The 22260-nt window shown below is 49.8% G+C and overlaps 1 protein-coding gene across 4 annotated transcripts in view; it reads right to left on the minus strand.

Annotated features, from left to right (window-relative positions):
* Positions 1 to 22260, minus strand: part of DPYSL2 (dihydropyrimidinase like 2) — a 54819-nt gene that overhangs the window by 23973 nt on the left and 8586 nt on the right. For 3 of the 4 annotated variants that reach the window (XM_015648862.1, XM_015648861.1, XM_033519433.1), the window contains 2 exons: positions 16554 to 16642; positions 15140 to 15324 (listed from right to left, as the gene is read on the minus strand). In XM_015648862.1, coding sequence (XP_015504348.1) covers positions 15140 to 15324; positions 16554 to 16642 — 274 coding nt within the window. Of the gene's footprint in view, positions 1 to 15139; positions 15325 to 16553; positions 16643 to 19949; positions 20358 to 22260 lie in introns of those variants that run through there. The other variant, XM_015648863.2, reaches the window with a different exon arrangement.

Consider the following 22260-nt stretch of genomic DNA (forward strand, 5'->3'; position numbering starts at 1 on the left):
TCAGTGATTCCAGCTCAGTAATTTCAGCTCAGTGATTTCAGTGATTCCAGCTCTGCTTGTGAGGTTATCTCAGGCCGACTCAGAGACAGACAGGAGCAGCATGTGGTGATCCCACAGAGACAGCCTTCATTGTCCAGCAGCTCTGTGAAGGGCAGCCAGGGATGGCAGCTCCCCCTGAACTGGGCAGGAGCTGGGGTTTTTATGGGTTTTTATAGGGGAAAGCCAGGGTGGTACCAGGAGGAAACCAACGGGCTACAAAGGATCAGCACAGTCACCAAGCATGGTGGGACAGCTCACTGTGACAAGAGGGGATGGGCCCATCAAAGGGGTGTCTCTCCAGGAGAGGGTTGGGATGAGCTTATCACAGCTCCCCCAGGGCACACTCCTGCAAGGGACAGCCTTGGCAGGCTGATCTGCCTCCAGAGCTGCCCCTGGGGCAGGCGGGGAGCTCTGCTGCCACAGCACAGGCAGCAGCAGCAGCAGTGCATGCTGCACAGAAGGTGTGGAGGGTGTAATCCCCAGTCCTGCTCTGGAGACAACTCAGACACAAATGGCAGCAATCTCCTCCATTCTCCCATCCTCTCTGCAATGGGAGGGGGCAAACACTCATGGCCTACATCCCTCCGTGCAAGGGTGGGGTTTTGGGGGGAGCAAACGAGTGAAAATGTAAGTTAGGATGCAGGAAAGGAGAGCAGTCAATGTCTGCTCTGGAAAGGACTGAGCTCTGCAACAGCTTCAGCCTGCTGAGATGGCCAGGAACTGCCCACATGCAGCTCAGAGAGGTTTCTTCCAGCCCTCAGGCACAGCTCAAGAGCTCAGAGTAAAACAAAAAGCTTTTTCTTTCAGGTCCCTGTGCTCCAGAGCAGCACAAGCAGCTGAGGAGGATCCGTCCCACGGCGTTCCCACAGCCCCAGGCTCCCAGCAGGACCCCTGGGGACCATCTGTCCCAGCACCTCGGACACAAGGGCTGACCCACCCCACAAATCCCTCCGTGGAGAATTCCCAGGAATGGGAAAAGCAGTGCTGAGCTAACCCCACAGAGCTGCTTCTCCCTGGGACTGCCATCCCATGTCCCATCCATCCTTCCAGCACCCCTGGAAGAGGCAGTGCTCGCTCCCTGCGGTGGCCCCACGCTCAGGACAAGCTCTTGTGACCCAGGCTGTTGTCACCCCTTTATTCCCTCCACCACCACTGCCTTGATCCTCTCTGCTCCCCAGCCCAGATGTTTGCTTCCTGCTGTTGATTTTTTTTTTTGCTCTGCAAATGAATTCAGCTGCTTGAGGTCTGAGAAGGAAGTTGCCAGCTCATTTTTGAACTCAAAGCTTGTCCCAAAAACAGAAACTAAACAGAGAGGGAAACAGAAAAAATAAAAAGGAAAAGATAATTTAAGAATCACTTCATCAGTGCTGAAATCTTCAAAGGAGAAACTAGATAGTTCTGTGAGCCTTGTAGTGGCTCCCTGAATCTGAGTGAAATTCAGGCCTAATCGTGTTTCTCTTTACTAAACACATTCTCAGAAAGGCACAGGGCAAAGCCAAGCTCAGGGTTACTTTGGTTTCTCAGCTATGAACAGAAAACGTTCTGTAGATTATCTTGTAATTATCTTTTAACCTTTTGAGCTGCAGAACCCAAAATGCAGCAGCCAAGGCAAGGCTGTTACACCAGCAAAGGAACTTCTTTTTAAAAAAAAATAAAAGGAAGAGACAAACTACTTTATACATTACAAATAATCTAATTTTTTCCTTGTTAAACACTGACAGGATTCCAAAACACCTGGCTAGTCTTTCTCCCAGACAATCCCAGCTCTCACCTCCCTCTGAGGGCGGAGGGATTTGAGCACCTGTGGACCCACATGCTCCAGCCCTAATCACCCAGACTCTTAATTACCCTTCCCAGGCCTGCTTTGGCTCTCCTGTCATCCTGCACAGGCTTACAAGGTGCATCTGCTCCTGCTTCCCAGGCAGGGCTGTTTTCCTGCTCCTCGGGCAGATTAATCAGCTCAGGATTAAAGGCAGACAAGAAGCCTGGGTGATCCTGTGGCTCTCCAGCCACGCTGGAATGTTCTGGCTCTCCTGGGCCAAACTGCTTGGATGCTGCTGGGGAGATGTCTGGGTGTGAAATGAAAGGGGAAGGCAAAAACTTAAGGGGAATGGGTTAAATGCTCCAAGGATGGGGAAAATAAAGCAGTGTTGCTTTAACACAGGCATGGGGAGATCTACACGGGGTGGAAGTGCTAGCAGCAGCAATTATCAACACGTTCTTATCATATATTAACATCAAACCTGCACTGAAATCAGATCCCAGCACAATCCCATACACACACATAAGTAATTTCAAAGTTCAGATCATTCCTACTGCTTTTTTACCCAATTCACAGAATCATGGAGTACCCTGAGCTGGAAGGGACCCACACAGATCAAGTCCAAGAACTGATTCCAGAAAGGGCAGCCTGAAAAACAAAGTTAGGACTGGTCTGAAACATCTCCTTGTCTTCATTCAGCCTCTCCCAGACTTCAAAACCACTTCCACAGCCTGCTGAAAATGGTGCCAGGCTTTAAATGGTGGCTTTAGGAAATGCTGCATCACATCTTGGCTCCCTTTTCCAAACTTGGGGGCTTTCTGCTGCTGCAGAGCTCTCCTGGAGCAGGGTGGGCACGAGGGATCACCCAACATCTCAGGATGCTCTGAGACCAGAGCCAGAAAAATCCCACATGATCTCTTTCTGGCACTTGGAATCTCAAGTTAAAAAAAGCAAATTAAGAGCAATGCCTTTATATTTTTGACCCCTTGCTAAGTTCCAGAGAAATTATTGCTTCAGAGGGAGAGCTGCATCCAGCTCTTTAGCCTTGCCTTGAAAACAAAACTCAGCTTTTGGGATGGATGTGCTCATGGGTGGGGATTAATGGGTTTTATAGCTTCCTGGCATTGTGGCATGTACATTTTTATTTTTTTCTTTTTTGCATCCTGCCTCAGTCGAGCAGGCCTTGGCTTGCAAACAGCCCCTTCCTGGAGCTTCTATTAATAGCTCAGCTTTCCCCTGGAAAGGATTTTTTTTTCAGCTGGTTTAATTAAGTGTCATCCAAAGCATGCATGAAATTTTTCTGGGCCTTCAGCTCATGAATGCCACTACCAGGAAGGAGAAAAACTGTTTGAAATGGACAATATAAACACGAATTAGGGTCAGATGTTACCAAAATTGTGTATGCAATAAAAACCATGTATTCAGGGTTCCAGTTGCTATTCTAGACTGCAGTTTTACACATTATTTCCTGCTCCCACCACCATTAAATGTTCCTATTGTTTAGGAGGAGTTTATAAGGTGAAAATCCTTAACATTTAAGCTCAACTGTTAGCAGGCAGATCTCCCCTACCCAAACCTTTAAGCAGCAGCTTGATCACTATAAACACATCTGCCTGTTTAATACTACTTAATCCCCACAGCAACTGTGTGTGATGAAATCTGGTGAATTTATGGAGTTGTACATTCTGTCACAAGCCATTTTATTGAGAGGTTGTAATTAAATTCAGCCCTGCTAATTGCACAGGTCCCTACTTAGAAGCCTGGAGTTGTCAGGCTGTGGCTGCAGGAATATTTCTTGGTGTGAAATGGGAGTAATTCTGCGAGAGCAAAAGGAATAAAATCAATCTCTGTGAACTGAAAGTCAGGCCCTCGACTGACCCATGGAAGATTATCCCATAATCATAAACCTTATTTCATCCAGAGGCTTCAAATTCTCAGCTGGTAAAATATCACAACCCCTTCCACCTTTATGTATCATGACCCTTTTCTGTGCCAAGGAATTGAGCTACCAAAAGCTGCCTCATCCAGTAACAAAGCTGTTTTCAGCAGTAAAAATTCCGATTAAAGTATTAACCCCCATTTCCAGCTCAGCAGCCCATCCAGAGCCCTCAGCCCTTCTCTGAGCTCAAAAATCCCAAATCAAGCAATCCAGAAGAGCCTCACACCTCCCTTTTTCTGACCCCATCCCAATCCTTCCTCTAGCCCACGCTCTGGGTCACGGGTTTGACCTGGGAAAAGGAAGGACAGCCACAAAATCGCTTTGAAGGGAACTGCTCCATGGACCTGACACATCTCAGCTGATGAGAAATCAAACAAATGATTTTCTTCACATCCTGGCTCCAGCCACCAGATTTCAGCTCTGTGTATTTGTGGGGATTTATTCCCACAGTATTTTACTCTTTGTTCCCTCCCCACCAGGCAAAGATACCGGAATAAAGAGATTATTCTGAAGAGTTACAGCCCTGCACAGAGCAGCATTTATGGTGCTAATACAACTACCCAAGGGCTGCACATGCCTGCCAAGCTCATAGTAAAGGCAGCCTAAATGACATCACATGTTGTTTTCTGTCAGCTCACATCCACTTTATAAGACCTGATGCAGAGGAATCAGAAGCTGGACCAGGCTCAGAAGAATCAGACACATCCACTGATTACATTTTCAGACTGCAACGTTCCCTTATTCCCTCACTGATGTCATCCAGATATTTCTCTTGCCCTTTTGGCTGATTACATCCAAAACACAATTACCAATTTGAGGCTGGCTGGACACAAACATGAAGAATTCAAACAAGAATTAATAACTCTCCCCAGCAGCTGGAATGGCAGATCCAAAAAAAAGGCTCCATCTCTTCCCAGTACAGGTTTATTGTGCATTTATTGTATCTCAGGAGGTCACCATGGCAGAGAGGGAAGGGAACCAAGTTCAAAAGAGACATTTAAGTGGTTCCAAGATTTATCCTTTCTTTTAGGCATTACTCCCCACTTGAAAGCCATGAAAAGAGCACTTCAAAGGCTTCCATATGAATTGGTCTGTAAACCTTGAGGGACTGGGATGGAGAAAAACCTCAGTTTGTAGCCACGGCTTTCAAGCCAAGACAAAACACAAGAATTAACAACACATCCAAGGGGAGAGAGCTGATCAGACACAGAAGAACACGTGCAGTGAGCTTGCTCTGTCCCTCTCAGGTCACTGGAGATGTGTCCTGCCCCTCAGGCTTTTTCCACTCGCTGGGAAGCTGGAACAGTTCTGGATTTGCATTGTTATCACCAAGTTTTGGATTCTCACTTTCATTTCATGGCCCAGGGCTGTCTCAGGGGTGTTGGAGATGAAGAGGAACACAGCTGCAGGATGCCAGTTTTTACAATGGAAATTTGTAGTGGTTCTGAGAGTTTCTGGGATTAAAAGAGTTGGTTCCCCCCCCAACCCACAAAATAAACTAAATGTGCAAAGCTCTGCTTCTATACAAGCACTTTTTATTATTACAGCTTGTGAGAGAAATGGGGGAAAGAAAAGCCCCGGATTTGCCAAAGAAACATCACCCCTGGCTGCATGAGGACCAGACACTTCCTCTCCTCGTGACTGTGACAAGGTGACACCATGTTCTGAGGAGGAAGCTGGCACCCATCACCACCAAATCCCCGGAGTCCCCCTCCTGCTCCCACTGCCAGCTCTCACTCCCAGCTGCAGGCAGGGAGGGGAGGGCTGAATCAGCCCTGAAACACACTGGGATGTGGCCTGGAGGTGCAGCAGGACCTGTTTTCCACAAAGGACACAGATGGAGCAGCACATCCCCCCTGACACAGCCATTTCCTGACCACACCTGCCCATCTGCTGCTGTTCTCCCTGCTCTGCTGAAATCATTAACCTGCAGCAGGTCCTAAGCAGATGATCCCCAGGTTAAACAGAGAACCTGTGGCACGTTCCCCAGGTTAAACAGAGAACCTGTGGCACGTTCCCCAGGTTAAACAGAGAACCTGTGGCACGTTCCCCAGCTGCTGAACCTCCTCCAGCCCTGAGCCAGCCCAGCCCAGCCTCACAGGCTGTCTGGTGTCTCCCTAGATCAGTGAAGGGAGGTTTGGGGCACAAAGCACCGCTCCTGGGCACCACCTGAGCTGCCCACCCAAAGAGAGACACCCACCCTGTGGCAAACTGGTTTGGGAAACTCTTACACACAAGTTCTGTACTTTTTTCCAAGTCTTTAGGGGCAACTGTTGCTTCCTACACTTCAGTTTAATTTCCTGTCTCAAACATGGCATGAGAAGGAAATCCTCTAAGGGTGGGGAGGCACGGGCTGCCCAGAGAAGCTGTGGCTGCCCCATCCCTGTCCAAAGCCAGGCAGGACAGGGCTTGGAGCAGCCTGGGACAGTGGGAGGTGCCCTGCCCATGGCAGAGGGTGGCACTGGATGGATTTTAAGGTCCCTTCCACCCCAAACCATTCTGGGATTCCATGAACAGTGGGAATTGCCCCTGGATGTGGCTCAGTGGGAGTTGTTCCATAGAGCTGCCACCTCCCCTTTACTGCAGAGTGTTTGCACTGCAGAAGGACTGACTGGTTCAGAGTCCTGAACTCTGGTCCTGCTTCCATGGCCTAATTCCACTTCTAAGAACCCCCTACACATCCACATTTTTCCTCAGCTGTGCTACAAAGACTTCCCAAAACTTTTTTTTCTACTGTGAATGAAAAAGAGTCTCTGCCCATCAGACTGAAAAGTCCTTTGTAGCCCATCAGTAGCCAACCTCTTCTCTTGGGACACTGATACTAATCCTGAGAAATCTTATCTGAAGTAAAGAAAAGCCTGCTGGGAAGTATCATTAACTGACACCCACTCTGGAGAGAGATTTTTCAAAGCAATATTGGAATATTTGAACAGAGAATCCTGTGTCACAGCCCCTGGCTGCTGAACCAGGCCTGCCTCACTTTTCAAGGAGCCTGGAATCTTGCCAGGCCCATGAAGAACCCCAAATTGGAGGCACAAACCACTCAGTGTGCTGAGTTTGGGAGCTTCCCCCCTTTGCTGCACCAACTCAGTGCTGTGCAATAATTTGGGAGGGTTCTTCAGGAACTCCTTCCCCAGCTCCTGCTGCCTGGAATCTGCGCCAGGGAATTTCATTCATATGTAAAACAGCAGCACGGAGTCCCCCAGATTCCAAAAATACCCACCCTGCACACATGGAGCTGCTTCTAGGGACAAAAGCAACGTGGTGGGAACACACCCAGGCAAAGGGAAGCTTCCAAAAGCTGAGCCTCTTTTTGATGGGCTCTGAAAACCAACCAAAGCATTTCCCACTCTGTATTTGCACGTGAAAGCTGCAAGTTCCTTCTTTTACTTAAAACAGGAAGCCAAAAGCACTTTCCTCTGGATTTGCCAAGTGGGAGGGACAGGGATTATGTCCTTGCTTCTTCCCCTAAATGCCAAACCACCACAGCTGCCCACATCAGATTCTCAGGTAGCTCTTCATAAAAATAAGCACTTTTTACTTATGATATGAGGCTCTGGGTGAGCTCAATTAATTTGAATTAAAACCACAACCCCCTCAGCAACAAAGCCACCTCCCATTACAGCCAGCCAGCAACCAGCATGGAGAACTGGAATGGTATTCCCATTGCCACACAGGGGTCCCAATCCCAACTGCAGCGTTCCAAGGGAAGAAAAGAGCTCTCCCATAACCTCTAAAAGTCCATCCCTGCATTCCTTGCACATGCACAGGGCTTCCATGGGAGTGAGGGCTGTGAAAAGATGCAGGCACAGCCCCAAGCTGCTAACAACTGGCAGCTCCTGAGCAGGATTAAAGTGTGCCAGACAGGAGGAGCTCATTTGTATTCCTCAAACATTTCTCCCTCTCACCAGAAAGATTAAAAAAAAAATGCAGTTTCTAAGAAACAGATGGGATCTATGAACTCTGAAGGCACAAAGGCTGAAGGAAAGAGGGGGAAAAAGGCTCTGCTGATCGAAGACATCAAATCCCACTCCACAGGCAGCACTCCAAATCCATCCCAAGTGGGGAATCCTGCAGTTGGTTACAGCCTTTGCTTCTTCCAGGCTCCACCTGCTTCCCTCCCGTGGCACACAGAGCTCATTTCCAACGTGGAGAGCTGAAAGCTCCTGCCTGGCCAGGGCATTTTCTGCTGAGTCAAGATCACAGGAAGGAAAAAGCAGCCAAGGCCTTGAACACTGGTGGGGAGGCAAAAATTCCCTGCCCAGAAGAAGAGGCCAAGGAAAGAGCTGGAGGCACCACCTGCTGCTTCTCTGAAAACCTGAGGGTCATTTAGACACTTTATCCAGCAAGCTGTAACACACATGGCCTGAAAACCTATCACAGGCACCTAATGATCTTATATGAAGCCAGGTGGATAATTTCATTTTGTTTTTTATGATTTTTTTTATTTTTTCCATCCACAGCAGACCTGGAGGAGCCAACTTTGACACCTGCCCCTCCAAAAACATCGTGTACATTTTCCATTGATCTGAGTGGCTGGGTGAGACACAAGCACACCAGAGGGGATCAATGGTCCTTACTTCTGTGTCATCTCTAAGGCCTGGAGCTTGGGGATGAGACAACTGGGCACAGAAAGCAAGAATTTGGGGATTTTTGGGACTTTTCACAAGGGCATGTAGTCACAGGACAAATAGGGGTGATCTTAAGCTGAAGGAGGACAGGATTAAATGAGGTATTAGGAAGAAACTCTTTATTATAAAGGGTGGGGAGGCCCTGGCTCAGGTTCCCCAGCCCTGGAAGTGTCCAAGGCCAGGCTGGACAGGGCTTGGAACAACCTGGGATAGTGGAAGGTGCCCTGCCCATGGCAGGGGGTGGAAGAAGATGATTTTTAAGGTCCCTTCCAACCCAACCATTCTGTGATTCTGTAAGAAAAGCACTTCAAAGCAGCTCCTCAAACAAAAGAACTCTTCCCCACGCAGAGGGAAAGCGGCACCGTTGATCCCCAGCATTAAATGGAATAAGAGCATTAAGTGCTACTGCATCAAAAGACAACAGGGGTTAATTTCTCCTGAAATAAATCCCTCTTTTTGGAGGCATGGAAAAATCTAGGTCAGTCACATCTGCACTGTCAGGACTGCTGCCACTCCAGCACTCGTGTGCTCAGAACTAAACCAGGCTCCAGCACGTGTGGAACTGCTCCCACCCCCTCCTTCCTGCACAGGGAGGGGCTGGAGCAGAATGGGTCAAAAGAAACACAGAAAGGGACCCCTCACCTGCTCTTTAAAAAATATCACTGCTGCCAAGAGGCTGAGAGATGGGAGAGGAGGCACAGGGGTGGCACGGGAGGCACAGGGGTGGCACAGGAGGCACAGGGGTGGCACAGGAGGCAGAGGGGTGGCTCAGGAGGCAGAGGGGTGGCTCAGGAGGCAGAGGGGTGGCTCAGGAGGCAGAAGGGAGGCACAGGAGGCAGAGGGGTGGCACAGGGGTGGCACAGGGGTGGCACAGGGGTGGCACAGGACCATGGGGCAGGATCCCCAGCAGCTCTGGGAAAGGGAAAATATCTTCTGATTGACTCAAAACCAAGCCAGGCTGGACTGCAGAGGTTTCACAGGACTCCAGCCCAACACCAGGGCCATTGATTTCACCTTTCAGCACTGAGGGGGACGAGGGCCCAGCTGAGACTGTGATAGCCACCTCACCACACCACAGGCCTCCTGCAGCACCCCAGGCACAGCCACACAGCTCCTGAATCCTTGTGTGCTCCTCACAGGAGCCTGTTCTCCCAGCACAGAGACCTGGCCAACAATAAAAAGGGTCCAAACGCCCTCCTGAGCACACACAGAAACACAGAACACATCTGAGCACAGCTGTTTCCTCCTGTGCTCTCTGGGGAGGACATCAAGGGCTTGGCAGGCCCCCACTGGGATCCCCAGCAGAACAATGGGGACCCCATCCAGCACTGCTGGGATGTGCTGGGAGCCCCAGGAGAGGCTGCACAATCCGCTGCAGGCAGAGCCTAATGGACTTAGAGGGGTTTAAAAGCTCGGGAAGAGGAGCTCACACCAGGGAACTGCCCAGCTCTGCTCACTTTCCCATTGAGCATTTTAAGCCTGCCCTGAATGAAAGGTACAAACACAGCAGCAGGAAGCTGGGAGCTGGTGAAGCAAAGAGATTTAGGGTGAATCAGGGCCAAGGCTGGTTTTGGGGGTGTGAAAAGCACCAAGGGGAGCTGGAGAGAGGAGGGACAGGGCAGGAGTGTGTGGCCATGCCATTATTCCAGTCACAGACAGCAAGGATTCCCACTCAATAGAAATCCCCAATACTGTGTGGACATTTTCACTACATTTCTAGAGAATTAAACATTTCTCTGGGGCAGAAGAAGGGCTGCCAGGAAGAGAAACGAGCTCCAGAGCCAGGGCAGAGCCAGAGCCGTCTGCAGGGCTGGTCCCAGCACACAGTTCCTCTTTCATCTCTGGGTGCAAAGAGAAACAAAAGTGTGGCTGGTGCCTGTGGAACAATGCAGTGCTGTGTACACACAGCCAGGGACCTGGGGACACACTGCAGCTCTGTGGTCGCTGCTCTTGGATGCAGAACACTTGGTTTTATAATTCCAGCTCAGCCACGAGTCCCTGCCTGACCACTGCTGTCACCTCCTTCTGTCTCTGCTTCCCTCCTCCTCCTCTCAGCGTTTGGAGCAGCACAGGACTAACCCTGATAATATAAAATAAATGTACCCAGTCGGGCAGAATAGGATCTAATCTCCACTGGTGGGATTAAATACCACCCCACACCCTCACCCTGTCTGAACCTCACTTTAAGCTGAGACTATCACAGAGTCTGATCTCCCTGGGGGCAGCTCCACTCTCAGATCAAAACCCAAGAGGTGAGGAATCATTCCTGACTGGAAACACCTCCTTCCAGCAAGGTGGTGATCTTCAGGATGACCTGAGAGAACTGGTGTCACCTCACTTTGAGTCTGATTGCAGCTGGGCAGCTCAAACCCTGCCCAAACCCCTGCCCACAGGAGCTCTTTAATAGCAGGGTCAGGAATTAGGGAGCCAACAGCAGCCCTGGTGAGGCTCCCCTTCATCTCCTCAACTTTCCAAGATGAACAGGCTCCCCTCCCCAGCCTTCCCTCCCCATGTCATTAGGATAACTGCTGCTTGAGTTCAAAAGGCTGCTGGCTTCCAAGCCACCAGGCCAGAAAAAGCTATCATTTCTCTCACTGTAATTTCTCTCTGTGATTATAACAGTGGTTGACTGAGTCAAGAGAGGCAATGTCAGCAAGAGATTTCACCCAAGGACAGCAGATCCCAGAGAAGGAGCAGAGTCTGGGAGGAGGGGCTCAAATGTGTGTGAGAGCTGGCCTGGGTGGATGGAGCTCTCACTGGGACATTAAACAGGCTCAGGGATCAGAGACCAGTAAATATACAGAGCTTAACTTCTTCATCCCTCCTGCAGGCCTGGGAGCAGAGAGAGGCAATCCTGCCCCTGCTCAAATCAGGGCGAGTTTTTCCACGGATTCTGATGGGGATTTTACCCATCACAGTTAATCAGCCACCAAACCATCAACAGGCTGTGAGAGGCAGCCCTGTTCCTAGCAGGGATTCCTCCTCCTCTGCCAGCTCCAGGGACTGGGATATGTCCTGGGGTATTAACCTGCTCAGGCTGGGAAAACAGGGACTCAAAAATAGGTGTGTCTGGTGCAGAGCAGAGCCAGGCCTTGGGTTTTGGTGATCCTTGGGGGTCCCTTCCAGCTCAGGATGGTTTGGGAGTCTATGAAAAAGCAAAATTTTGGCCTCTTGTAAAGGGCAACTTCAGACAGAGGGTCCTTTTCCAAAACTCTGGGAGGACTGCTCTCTTCCCATGGAACACAGAGGAGTTTAGGGAAGTGACCAGAACAGGTTGGAGCAGATCTAATACTCCTCTCTCCTTCAAAATTCTCTGTGGAGCATTCTGGAATTCTCCTTTCAACTTCATGCCCAAACACTGCATTCTGACATTTCAAAAGGGCGAGAATCCAAGTTTTTTTCCTGGAGCAATGTTATCCCAAAGCCCACGGGGAGGGCTGCTCAGCTGACATACCCACACCAATATTGTTTTAAGGTGGGGACCGAGAAAAGGAGAGTGCAAATTGCCACTGCAGAAAAACAAAGATATCACAATACGTCATTTTGGGCAAAACCAACTCTGTTTGTTCCTCTGTTAGCAAAGTCAGCTGGAGCCTTGCCTTTGGCACTGCAGAGGGGAGAGACAGAAGGATCATAGCTGGAATTCCTGCTCAGATGGCCTCAGGGGAGCCAGCAGAAAAAGAAATCAGCCCTAACTCCTGAGTGGAGCAGCCATGGGAGGGCTCAGGAAAGCAAGGGACGGAGAGAAAAAAGGGCAGATTTGGATCCTCACCCCAGCCCCCCTTTCCTGATGGGCTGGGAAGCCTTGAATTGGAGCTAGATCTGCTTCCCACCAGGATAAATCTCCCCTGGTGCCACAAAAAACCCACAATTGTTCCACCCGACACCAGGACCCATCTGATCCCCCTCCCTGATGCTGCAGGGATGAATTTAGAGGGGAACAAGCAAATGAGGACAGGGCTTGGAAAGAGCAGGTTACACACCTGGGCTTCCCTTGGATGTGTCTGCCATGAGATTGAAAGGGGCAACCTTGAATTTGAGCTGAGCTGGAAATGAGTTTCACCAAAGCAGGTCCTCCAGGTGAATTCCTGGCACTGCAGATCGATGCCAAAACTCACCAAAGTCAGAATTTCATCCACAATTTTTATAAACCATCAGTGAAAGCCTATCCAAGGTTCTTGGTTCAATTTCACTGAAAACTGCATGCAAAATAAATATTTCCCCAAAATGATTGTAAAGTAAACAGCCTTAAAGTGCCTTCCTGAATGAAAATGTGAAACAAATTGAAGCATGCAGCTGAGGAAGCTGTTGGTGTGCCCAAAGAGAGGGTTATGCATAAAGCAGAGAAACAGATGGGGCAAAGCTAGTTGTAAATAAATCATACAAAGTTTGCTTAAAGCACTAATGAGGAGATCAGGTGGCTTTTTCCACAAATCTCACATCCAAAAAGAGGTGCTTTATCCTAAAAAAAGACTGAAGAACACAGACACAGCTGGATTCACGGGAGGAGCAAGATTCCCTTTGGAAAACCCCAGCATTTAAAATATACAGTGAGACAGGAGTGTCACTTTCAGGCTGATACCATGAATCCAGTTCACTAAATATTATCCTGTTTATCAGAAGAGACAAAATGCTGCCATCCACCACAACTCCCACCTGCTCTGGGGAAGCCCAAGGGCCACCCACCAAGAGAATGTTCACCAGGGCTTCAGTGTGGAAAAAAACCTCTGCAAATGTTAATTTTGCTCAGAGAAAGAGCTGAGCTGACACAGGAAGGAGGCTCTAAATCTTTGAAGTCTGCTCTGGATCATTCATTCTGCTTCCCAGTGCTGATTCCCACCCATCAGAAATGTCTCCCCATCATCCTGTTTTAGTCCAATTTGTCCTTACTGCAGTTTTAGGAAGATTTTGTTGTTGTTGTTGCTCAGAAATGATTTTGTATTTTGGTGTCTTAATCGGAGATACTCGGGATGGTGAGGTTTAATCACCAGCCTCCCCTATATGGTTTGCCCAAGGTCATAATCCTAATTATGCTCATTTTCACAGCTGTAAAAGGAGAAATTATAAAATGGGGTATTCTCCCACCTCCCAGACTCAGAAAAGTGTTATCTCACTGTTAGTGAGGGGTTCAGGTACTACAGCTATAAAGGCAATAAGTATTTACACACATGAAGGATTTCTGAAGCAGCAGGCTCTGCAGAGGTGAAATCAGGCAACCAAAGCAAAGGGCTTCTCAAAAAAAAATTTTCCAAACCAATTTCTACTTTCCAAAAGTACCACTGAGGGGAATAGTACTGCTGAAAGGTCACGTGCACATGACTGAAAACGTTATTTTGATCTAATTCAACTTAACAAGGAAGAACAAAATGATAATTCAAGTGTGAACCAGGTGTACTCCTAACAAAGGAGCAACCAACGAAATAACAACAATGAACTGAGGCTGAAAATGACAAAAACATTGCAGTGCTATTGATTGAAATGGACAGGAAAGATTTGAAGGAGAATTGGGTACCAGTGTGCACAAAGGGAGCACCCACAGCCACATCCCCTGTGTGGGTGAGGTTATCTTCAGGCACAAACCTCGTGCTCTGAAGTGATAATGTTATGAAAAACAAGGTCCTGGGTTATTTTAAGATTTCTTCTTTGAAGCATCAGACCAAGACGTATTTCCAGCCTCCTGTCAATCAATTCAAGTCCACCACCCAGGCCAGGGATCAAGGACTGCTCACAATCAAGCACTGGGAGATGAGGATGTTCCAGTCCACACAGAGCTTGGTTTGAACTGAGCAGAGTTAAGCTGGTTCCTGGCTGTGCCTAAGATCTCTTTCAACCCATGGACTGGACAATAGACACTAATACCTGTTCTGAACCAGCTTCTTTTATTCCTTTGTACCTGAACTCCCCTCCTGTGGAATGGCAGCACCTGAGAGTACATGAAAGACTGTGAGATGCTCAGATTTTGGATCACTTCACACCTTTATCCCTCATTCCCACGTGCAGCAGCAGAGCCTGGGACACCATGGTAGATTTTTACACCTGACCAGCTGCCCTGAAACAGAGGGGTTTGTTTTCTTCCTCTGGCTCAAGCAAGGTTACAAGGTTATGACCAAGGTTATGAGTTTTAAGATCTTGTGGCCAACATAAGCAGGGCCAGACAGCCTGGAAGTCCTTCCTGAGGCATTTTAGAGGCAGATGAGAACACCAAGAGTGTCTAATCCTGCTGCCAGCACAAGTCAGTCTGTCTGTCTTTTTTGTTTTGAGGTATTTTCACTTTGCAATTCCTCTCTTTCTCCAGAGGAGGACATGAGCACAAACAGAGCTACGTTAACAAGAATCCTGGTGGCTAAAGCAGATCCTGAAGTAAGTTTTCAAAGTTTTCAAAGACACACTGAACACTGGCAAGGCTTCTGGGTGTGAGAAATACAACAGATACCTCTCCACAGACAAGGAACCAAGGCACAGGAATGTGGGGGATCTGCTCCTCACTCTGGAGCCAGAGGTCACAGTGACACTGGTACCAGCAGGAGCAGACCAAAAAACCTGCTGAAGTCACACCACCAGCAAGGGAAGACAAATGAAATGAGTGACAATTGAAAGATGGGGAAATCCTGGGGTCCTGCTTTTGCACCCCTATTCCCACAAGCTTTTCCCAGCAAACTGGCCAGACATCACCCACTGGTCCAGAACAAGGTGACTCCCACAGCTCCTGTCCTTATCTGGGAAAGAGAAAAGCCCAGCTTTGCTGGAAGAGGAAAAGCAGGCACTTACTGATCATGGTGGTGCCCCCAGCCAACGCAGCCTTGGTCCCTTGGAAGAAATCATCAGCAGATGTCATCCCCTGCTCTGGCATCTGGAACCGGGTGTGGACGTCGATCCCGCCGGGAATCACCATCCTGCCGTGGGCCTCGATGGTTTTCACTCCCCCTGGCACGATCAGGTTCTCCCCTATTTGCCTGGGGAAAGAGGTTTGGAGGAGCAGGTCAGGCACAGCCAGGTGAGCAGCCTGTAAACAAACACCCCTGTGCCACTTAGCCCAGCTGCTGCTTTTTCCATGTAAAGCAGGGCACAGCACCAGCACACACAGGGCTCAGGGTGTTTTATTCTCCCCGTGGAAGCAGTTGCACAATGCTGAGTGAAGTGTGCAATTCCTTCAGGGCTTGGGGCAACACTAAAGGAAGGAAAAGAAGGAGCCCCTAAGGAAGGGGCTGTGCAGGTCATGGATGATCACTGCACCAATAACAGCTTTACTGGGGCTGAGCAGCTCAACACTTTATTCCAGCTCTCTAACAGCAATTTTGATGTTACCATTGGTTTGGGAGCACTGGAAAAATTTTTGCCTCTATATTTTCTACCTTCCTCTCATGTGTAAGTATTACAGAATCCCGAAACAAGCATAAATTCAAGCAGATATTGGTTACCAAATTCCTGGTGAGACCCTCAGAGGTCTCTCCAGTCCAGCTCTTCACAGACCTATTTTTAGCAGTGCAGTAGTGGATGCAATTAATTAGCTGTCTCTAGCTGGCTCCTTTAACTTTTAACCTTGATTAAGAAAGCACATGTGCTGGCTGTTTAGCCAGAACAGGAAAATTCCTTGTTTGTAACCTCTGGCTTGTCTGTTTTTTCCTAGGAATAATTTTCCAAAGAAATCTGTAACACATTTAATGTGCCAGGAACACATGTTTCAGGCCTGAAAACACAGAAAGAGGTCTGAACCTCTTCCACTACAGGGTCCTTTTTCACTTGAGGGGGCGTTGGAGTGATCCTTGCATCACAGACCCAGAGAAGTCAGCACTGCAAGAGACTTCCAGAGGTCACCTAAGTCCAGTCTCCAAGACTAAAAGAGAATTAACTGTTGTTAGGATGCTGAACTCTGGATTCAAAATATCTGAAGTCATAACTCAGTGAAACTTTACAGCACAGATAACTTCAAACACATGTGTCATCTCAGCATGGGGCTGCTCACATGGCTGAAATTAAGCACATGTAAGTACCTCCTTGGAGCCAGCAGGGTTTGGGCCCAGTTGTTTATTTATTCAACACCCTGCTTTTAAAGCTCCTTCACTAGACACCAGTGGAAATATTCATTTTTCACTGCAATTTAATAGAGCTGAGATTAAGCTATTCCAGCCAATCTGCAGTGCATTTCTGTATATCCCCAATCCCACCACGAGGCTTCACTTACTTTATCAACCCATCCTCCATGTAAATGTCTGCATAGAAGGACTGGTCGTCATTAACTATTTTACCACCTTTGATCAAAAGACGATCGCTCTACAACAAAAGAAGCACAACACAAGACACAATTATTCAGTGGGAGACCTGACAGTCTGCAGTGTCACTCCAGAGATGAAAGAGGAGGGAAGGCAACAACCTCTGCATTATTCACCAGCACACATCAAAACACGAGTCAACTGCTGCACTTTCAACTGGAAAGATAAAATGCTTTATTTCATCAGCAAGGCCTTTCATCACTAATGATCAAAAATAAAAAAAAAATAAAAAAAATTAGAATGAGGATAGAGGTGGGCTCCAGCAGTCTTGTCGACTCTGGCAGCCTCACTCCTACCTGAAGCCTGCCACCATCACCTACAGCACTAAATAACACTTGGAGGGGTGTGTCAGAACCACAGCACTTATTTTTTTCTGCCTTGGTTGTACGCAGAATTTCCTATATGCACCCACACAGTGGAGTCACTGCTTGGCTCAACGTGAGTCAACTGCTGTCAGGGAAATGGCCCAAAAGTCTGTTGCCAGGGGTTACACAACACAAACAAACTCTTTGGTCCAATTCAGTGATGTTTGGATGCAGTGGATCCAGAGCACCACTGCAGAACCAGATGGAAATATGCACCTATTTAGCAAATCGGGGTTAAGGGAAGGAGATACAAAATGGTTATTAATATTCCCTCAAATTAGAAGACAGTTTGGCAGGAACAGGAAGGTAATTATAAAAAGGCAGCTATCAGGCAGCATGATTTTATTCCAGCCCAGGTTACAGCTTGCTTCTGCAAGATTTTAGGTCAAAAACAAATGTTGGTTTTTGGGTTTTAGTTTGGTTTTCTTTCAGTAGTCATAAACAAGAGTGAAACCCACTGCAGAGCTCTGATGGGGAGGAGAGCTAAAAGTGGCTGCGACATCCCCATCACAGATGCATTTTTTGAGCAGATGAATATTTAAAGCAAAGCACATATACATGCTGTGAGTCTTTGGTTTAAACCACACCTTTGGCCCTCAGATCTGCGCTTGTACTTACTCTGATTCTTCTCTCCCTCCTCACAAAAACACCTCTGGAAGAGAACAAAGCGATAGCAGCACAGCAAAGGCTGGGCCAAATCCAAAGCTGGACTTTTAACTCCGAGTTATGGACTTACAGAAAAATACATATAAACCAGTGACAGGGCCCTGATTTTGAGGTGCCAACTCCACTGGTCAAACAGAAGCAGCAATCAGGCATTTTCCCAAATTCCTCGTAATAAAACTGATGAATTGGAGCACCCAATTCAAAACTGGAACGGCTCTTTTAACACCAAGAGGGCTCCGTGGATTGCATCAGATACTGATTTATACCATTATATCCATCTTTTATATCACTGCTTAACATCTAGGAGATGTGAAATGCATCTCCCTCCTGTCCTCCTTCTCCTTCCTCATCCTGCTGCAATGGAGAGTTCCCCTGCATAACGCCACCGGTTTCAAATACAAAGAAACCCCCAAAATTTAAATTTAGGAGATGCTGCAAATGCCAATAAGCCTGAGTGAATTAATGTGGGGTGTGAAAAACCCACTTATCGTTCAATGGCAGCCTCTCCAGCAAACTGTCCTACATGTTTACCATTTCCAGCAGCACGGCAGCATTGGTGCCCACCTCCAGTGCAGGCTCCTTGTGCCATTAAAATGGGAAAGCCTGGCCATGGATGTCACCAACAGCCCAAGTCCTCACACACCGGGCATCAATTAGGGAAGGAGAAGGGAAGAAATATATGTAAAGTGGCCACAAAAACGCAGCCTTGCGCATTTTAATGGTGTTTCTGGCAGTAGCCAGGGCTGCTGCTGGGCTCTTGAGAGGGCTCTGAGATCAGGACAAATCCTCCTACTCATCTCAACCACCTTGGAGACAAAAGCACAGGCAGCTCGCATCCCTGCGAGGGCCTGCCATCAAATCTGTGTCTATTCAGCCGCAGAATCAGGGCAGCCACACATCCATTATCCTCCTTTTTCCAGCATTAGCCTCGGCTGATAATCCCAGGTTTGCACAACAGCAAACAGAAGCAGAATCTGATTTTTCCTACCCCTTTGCAGGAGGATTGGCTGCACAGAACATAAATCAGAGCCATCAGCCAGAAGAAAAATGCGTCATGCTACTCCTGGGCCATGACAGGGATTCAGCAGGAACCTCCATCGCCCTTTAAACAGAGGCAGCTTTTTAAACTCTTTACCACTGGACTCTCGTGGGAAACTGACTCCCCTCCGCAGAGAAAAAATAATTAAAAAACAGAAGGATGCTCCAATTATTAATAACAATTTTGCACATCCCCTGCCTTCCTCAAGCATTGCAATTGTACAATCAGCCACTCCTGCCCAAACCAAACACGTCAAAGCCCCGTTTCAGAGCTCCTTTTCCTGCCCCCGAGGATGAGGAAGGAGGACGGGGAAGGGTGTGTCCGTGGGGAAGGTGAGGAACCGCAGCCAAGGATGAAAATTTCCCGTGTCCAAAAAAAAAATAAGCGGCTCCAGCAGCCCGTTAGGCGAGGAAATCTTACGTAACCAAAAGTTGGTACCCTTGGATCTGCAATACCTGCCCTAAATCGGCTCCCACAACAAGGAGACCGAGGCAGGGCTTTATATAACGGCTCCTTCCCTGCTCCCCCAGGACCGCACCGAAACCTGCGCCTTGCCAGAAGCTTCCTGGCGAAGAAAAAGCGATCCTGGAAAATCCCCAGCGCCATCCCTGCGGGGATTGGGGTCCCGAGCTGATCCCCCCGCCCGGAGCCGCCCTTCGCCGGGCTGGGGCGGGCGGGGATGGAGCCCCCGGGCAGGCACCGAGCCCCTCCCGGACACAGCCCCAGGGCAGGGAGAGCTCCTCCGGGCACAGCCCCGGGGCAGGGAGAGCCCCTCCGGGCACAGCCCCGGGGCAGGGAGAGCCCCTCCGGGCACAGCCCCGGGGCAGGGAGAGCCCCTCCGGGCACAGCCCCGGGGCTGGGAGAGCCCCTCCGGGCACAGCCCCGGGGCAGGGAGAGCTCCTCCGGGCACAGCCCCGGGGCAGGGAGCCCTCCCCGGACACAGCCCCAGGGAAGGGAGCCCTCCCCGGGCACAGCCGGAGGCTGCCGAGCCCCCGCCGGGTCCCCGTTCCCCGCCGGGGCCGGCGCTGCGCTGCCGCGGGGCGATGCCGCTGAATCCGCCCCCGGCCGGGGCTCAGCCCCACCGACCCCGGCCCCCCCGGCGCTGCAGCACAGGAAGCGCCGCATTATCCCTGATCCCATTATCCTGCCCCAGCCCCGCATCGCTCCGGCACACAAAGGGCTCCATCCCCGCGCACCCCTCCCCCTTCCCCGCCGCTATTCCCCTGCGCTCCACTCACCGTGATCCGCGGAATATTTTTCTTCCCCTGATAAGACATCTTGGGAAATCAAGCCCCGATGTATTTATTCAATAATGCTATTTTTTTTTTCTTTAAGAGAAGCGCGGCGGCTGCTGCACCGCTATTGTCTCCCGCGCAGCAACTGCGACCTCCCCTTCACCAGTGTGTAGATTAAAAAAAAAAAAAATAAAAAAAAACCACACACCAAAAAAAAAAAAACCACCAAAAAAACAAAAAACCCAGAACAAAAATAAATCCCCCGAGGCCAAATCACTGCGATCCCAGGGAAGGGGAGCGGGGGGGGGCGCGGCGCGGGAGGCGATCCGTGCTCTCCGCAATGGCAGGAACGGGAGAGGCAGCCAGCCCCGCGCGTCTCCCTTTCTTCCCTGTGCCCGGAGCCCGGCCCAGCCCGGCCCAGCCCCGGCAAAGCCCGGCCCAGCCCCGGCAAAGCCCGGCCCAGCCCAGCCCAGCCAAGCCCGGCCCAGCCCGGAGCGGCCGCGGGGCGGGAACTGCGCATGCGGCCCTCGCCGCTCCCGGGCCCCGCCCGCCCGCTGCGCCGCGCCATTGGCTGAGAGCCCAAGGAGATGCAAATCAGCGGCGGGCGAGGACCAATGGGAGAGCGGGAGACGCGCCGGAATGCAAATGAGCGGTGGGCGGGGCTGCGCGGTGCAGGCGGCGGGGAGCGGGAGCAGGGACGCGGAGCTGCGGCGTCGGGATAGACTGGGATACCTCGGGATAGACTGGGATACCTCGGGATAGACTGGGATACCTCGGGATAGACTGGGATACCTCGGGATACCTCGGGATATCTCGGGATACCTCGGGATATCTCGGGATACCTCGGGATATCTCGGGATACACGGACTGGAATCCATCGGGATGCGCCAGGCGCCGCCCGCCCGGCCCCCCGCTCCCACCGAAACGCTTCCCGGGGGCCCCGGGTTAGTGAAGCCGCAGCGCTGGGCGGGGCTCTGCGGAACGAGCCCTTCGGGGGATGCGAACAGCCCGTTTTATTCCCCGCCGGGGCTGTGAGATCCCCGGGAGGAACGGGAATGATCCCTCCATCCCTGGGGGTACGGACAGCCCCATGCGTCCCCCGCCGGGGCAGCATTCCATCCCGGGAGGAGCGGGAGCGACCCCCCCATTCCCGGGGGATGCCCGGTGGGGAACTCGCTGCTTTCCATCTTCTTTGTCCTCACCCCACCCTTCCTGGCGCTCCCGGTTAACAAATTGGGGAGGGGGACGGGGGTGGGGAGAGAGGAGCCGGGAAATGAAGATTTGAAGGCGCTCCCGACCCTTTGTTTTCCCAGTCTGCCTTCTCCCACGCCTCGTCCAGAAAATCCAGCCCGGATCCACCCCCCGCAGACACCTGTGGTCACTAACCTGAAGCTTTAGTGCCAGGGAAATGTGGGCTCAGAGCTACGCACCCGGGCGTGGGGGTCCTCTCCGGTCCCTCGGGCCATTCCTTACTACTCCAGTGCTGCCAACTCCGTGCTCCATGTTTCAGTCACACTTGGAGTCAAATTTCTCACTCCCTGAACTCCATAAGCTGGTACTTCAAGGAAAGAAATGCATTAAATGGCGTAAATATCTCCTCAGTGTTCACAGTGCACTTGTCCCAGTGCAGGGAAGGGATCCGTGGCCAGGCAGGTCCCTCTGACATCAGCTGTGCTGGGGTAAGGTACAACACACTTTTCGGAGAACTCAGTGCCACAAATTCACTTCTGCTTGAAGGTTATAACTGATAATGAACAATCAAAAACTTACCTTCTTCCCTCACTCATGATGAATTTCACACCACACAAACTGCATCTTTGCCTGCCACGGAATTATGATGTCTACATACCCAAACACACTTTGCACAGCCAGTAAGAAATGAAACCTTTGGTCTAGGAGAGCAATAAACCATTATAAAGACAACATCTGTTCAAACAGCCTCCTACCAGGACCTTTTGTGTTCATTACTTCACAGGAAGCTCTAAGGAAAATAGTGAAGGGTTTTTTTCCTGGGTATAGGTAGAATATCACACAACACTTAAAGAGCTGATATGTCAATCAGTTAATATCCAATTAACAACAAATGAAAAAGTGGTTCATTATGACAGTGGCAAAGCGATTAATTTGTCAGCCTGTAGGGTTTATTTTGATTTCATGATTAGAATAGACAACCCTGAATGAGTTATCCTGAGCCTCTGTTGGTGTGCTTGAAAAGTTTTGAAACCTTAGCATATTTTACTCAGAATATGGCAGCAAGAATCTACATCAGGTCTCTAAATTTAGACAGCACAACTGTTCCATTTTTTTTTCTCTT

This window comes from Parus major, chromosome 22 (assembly GCF_001522545.3).
Source record: "Parus major isolate Abel chromosome 22, Parus_major1.1, whole genome shotgun sequence".
Taxonomy (NCBI): Eukaryota; Metazoa; Chordata; class Aves; order Passeriformes; family Paridae; genus Parus; species Parus major.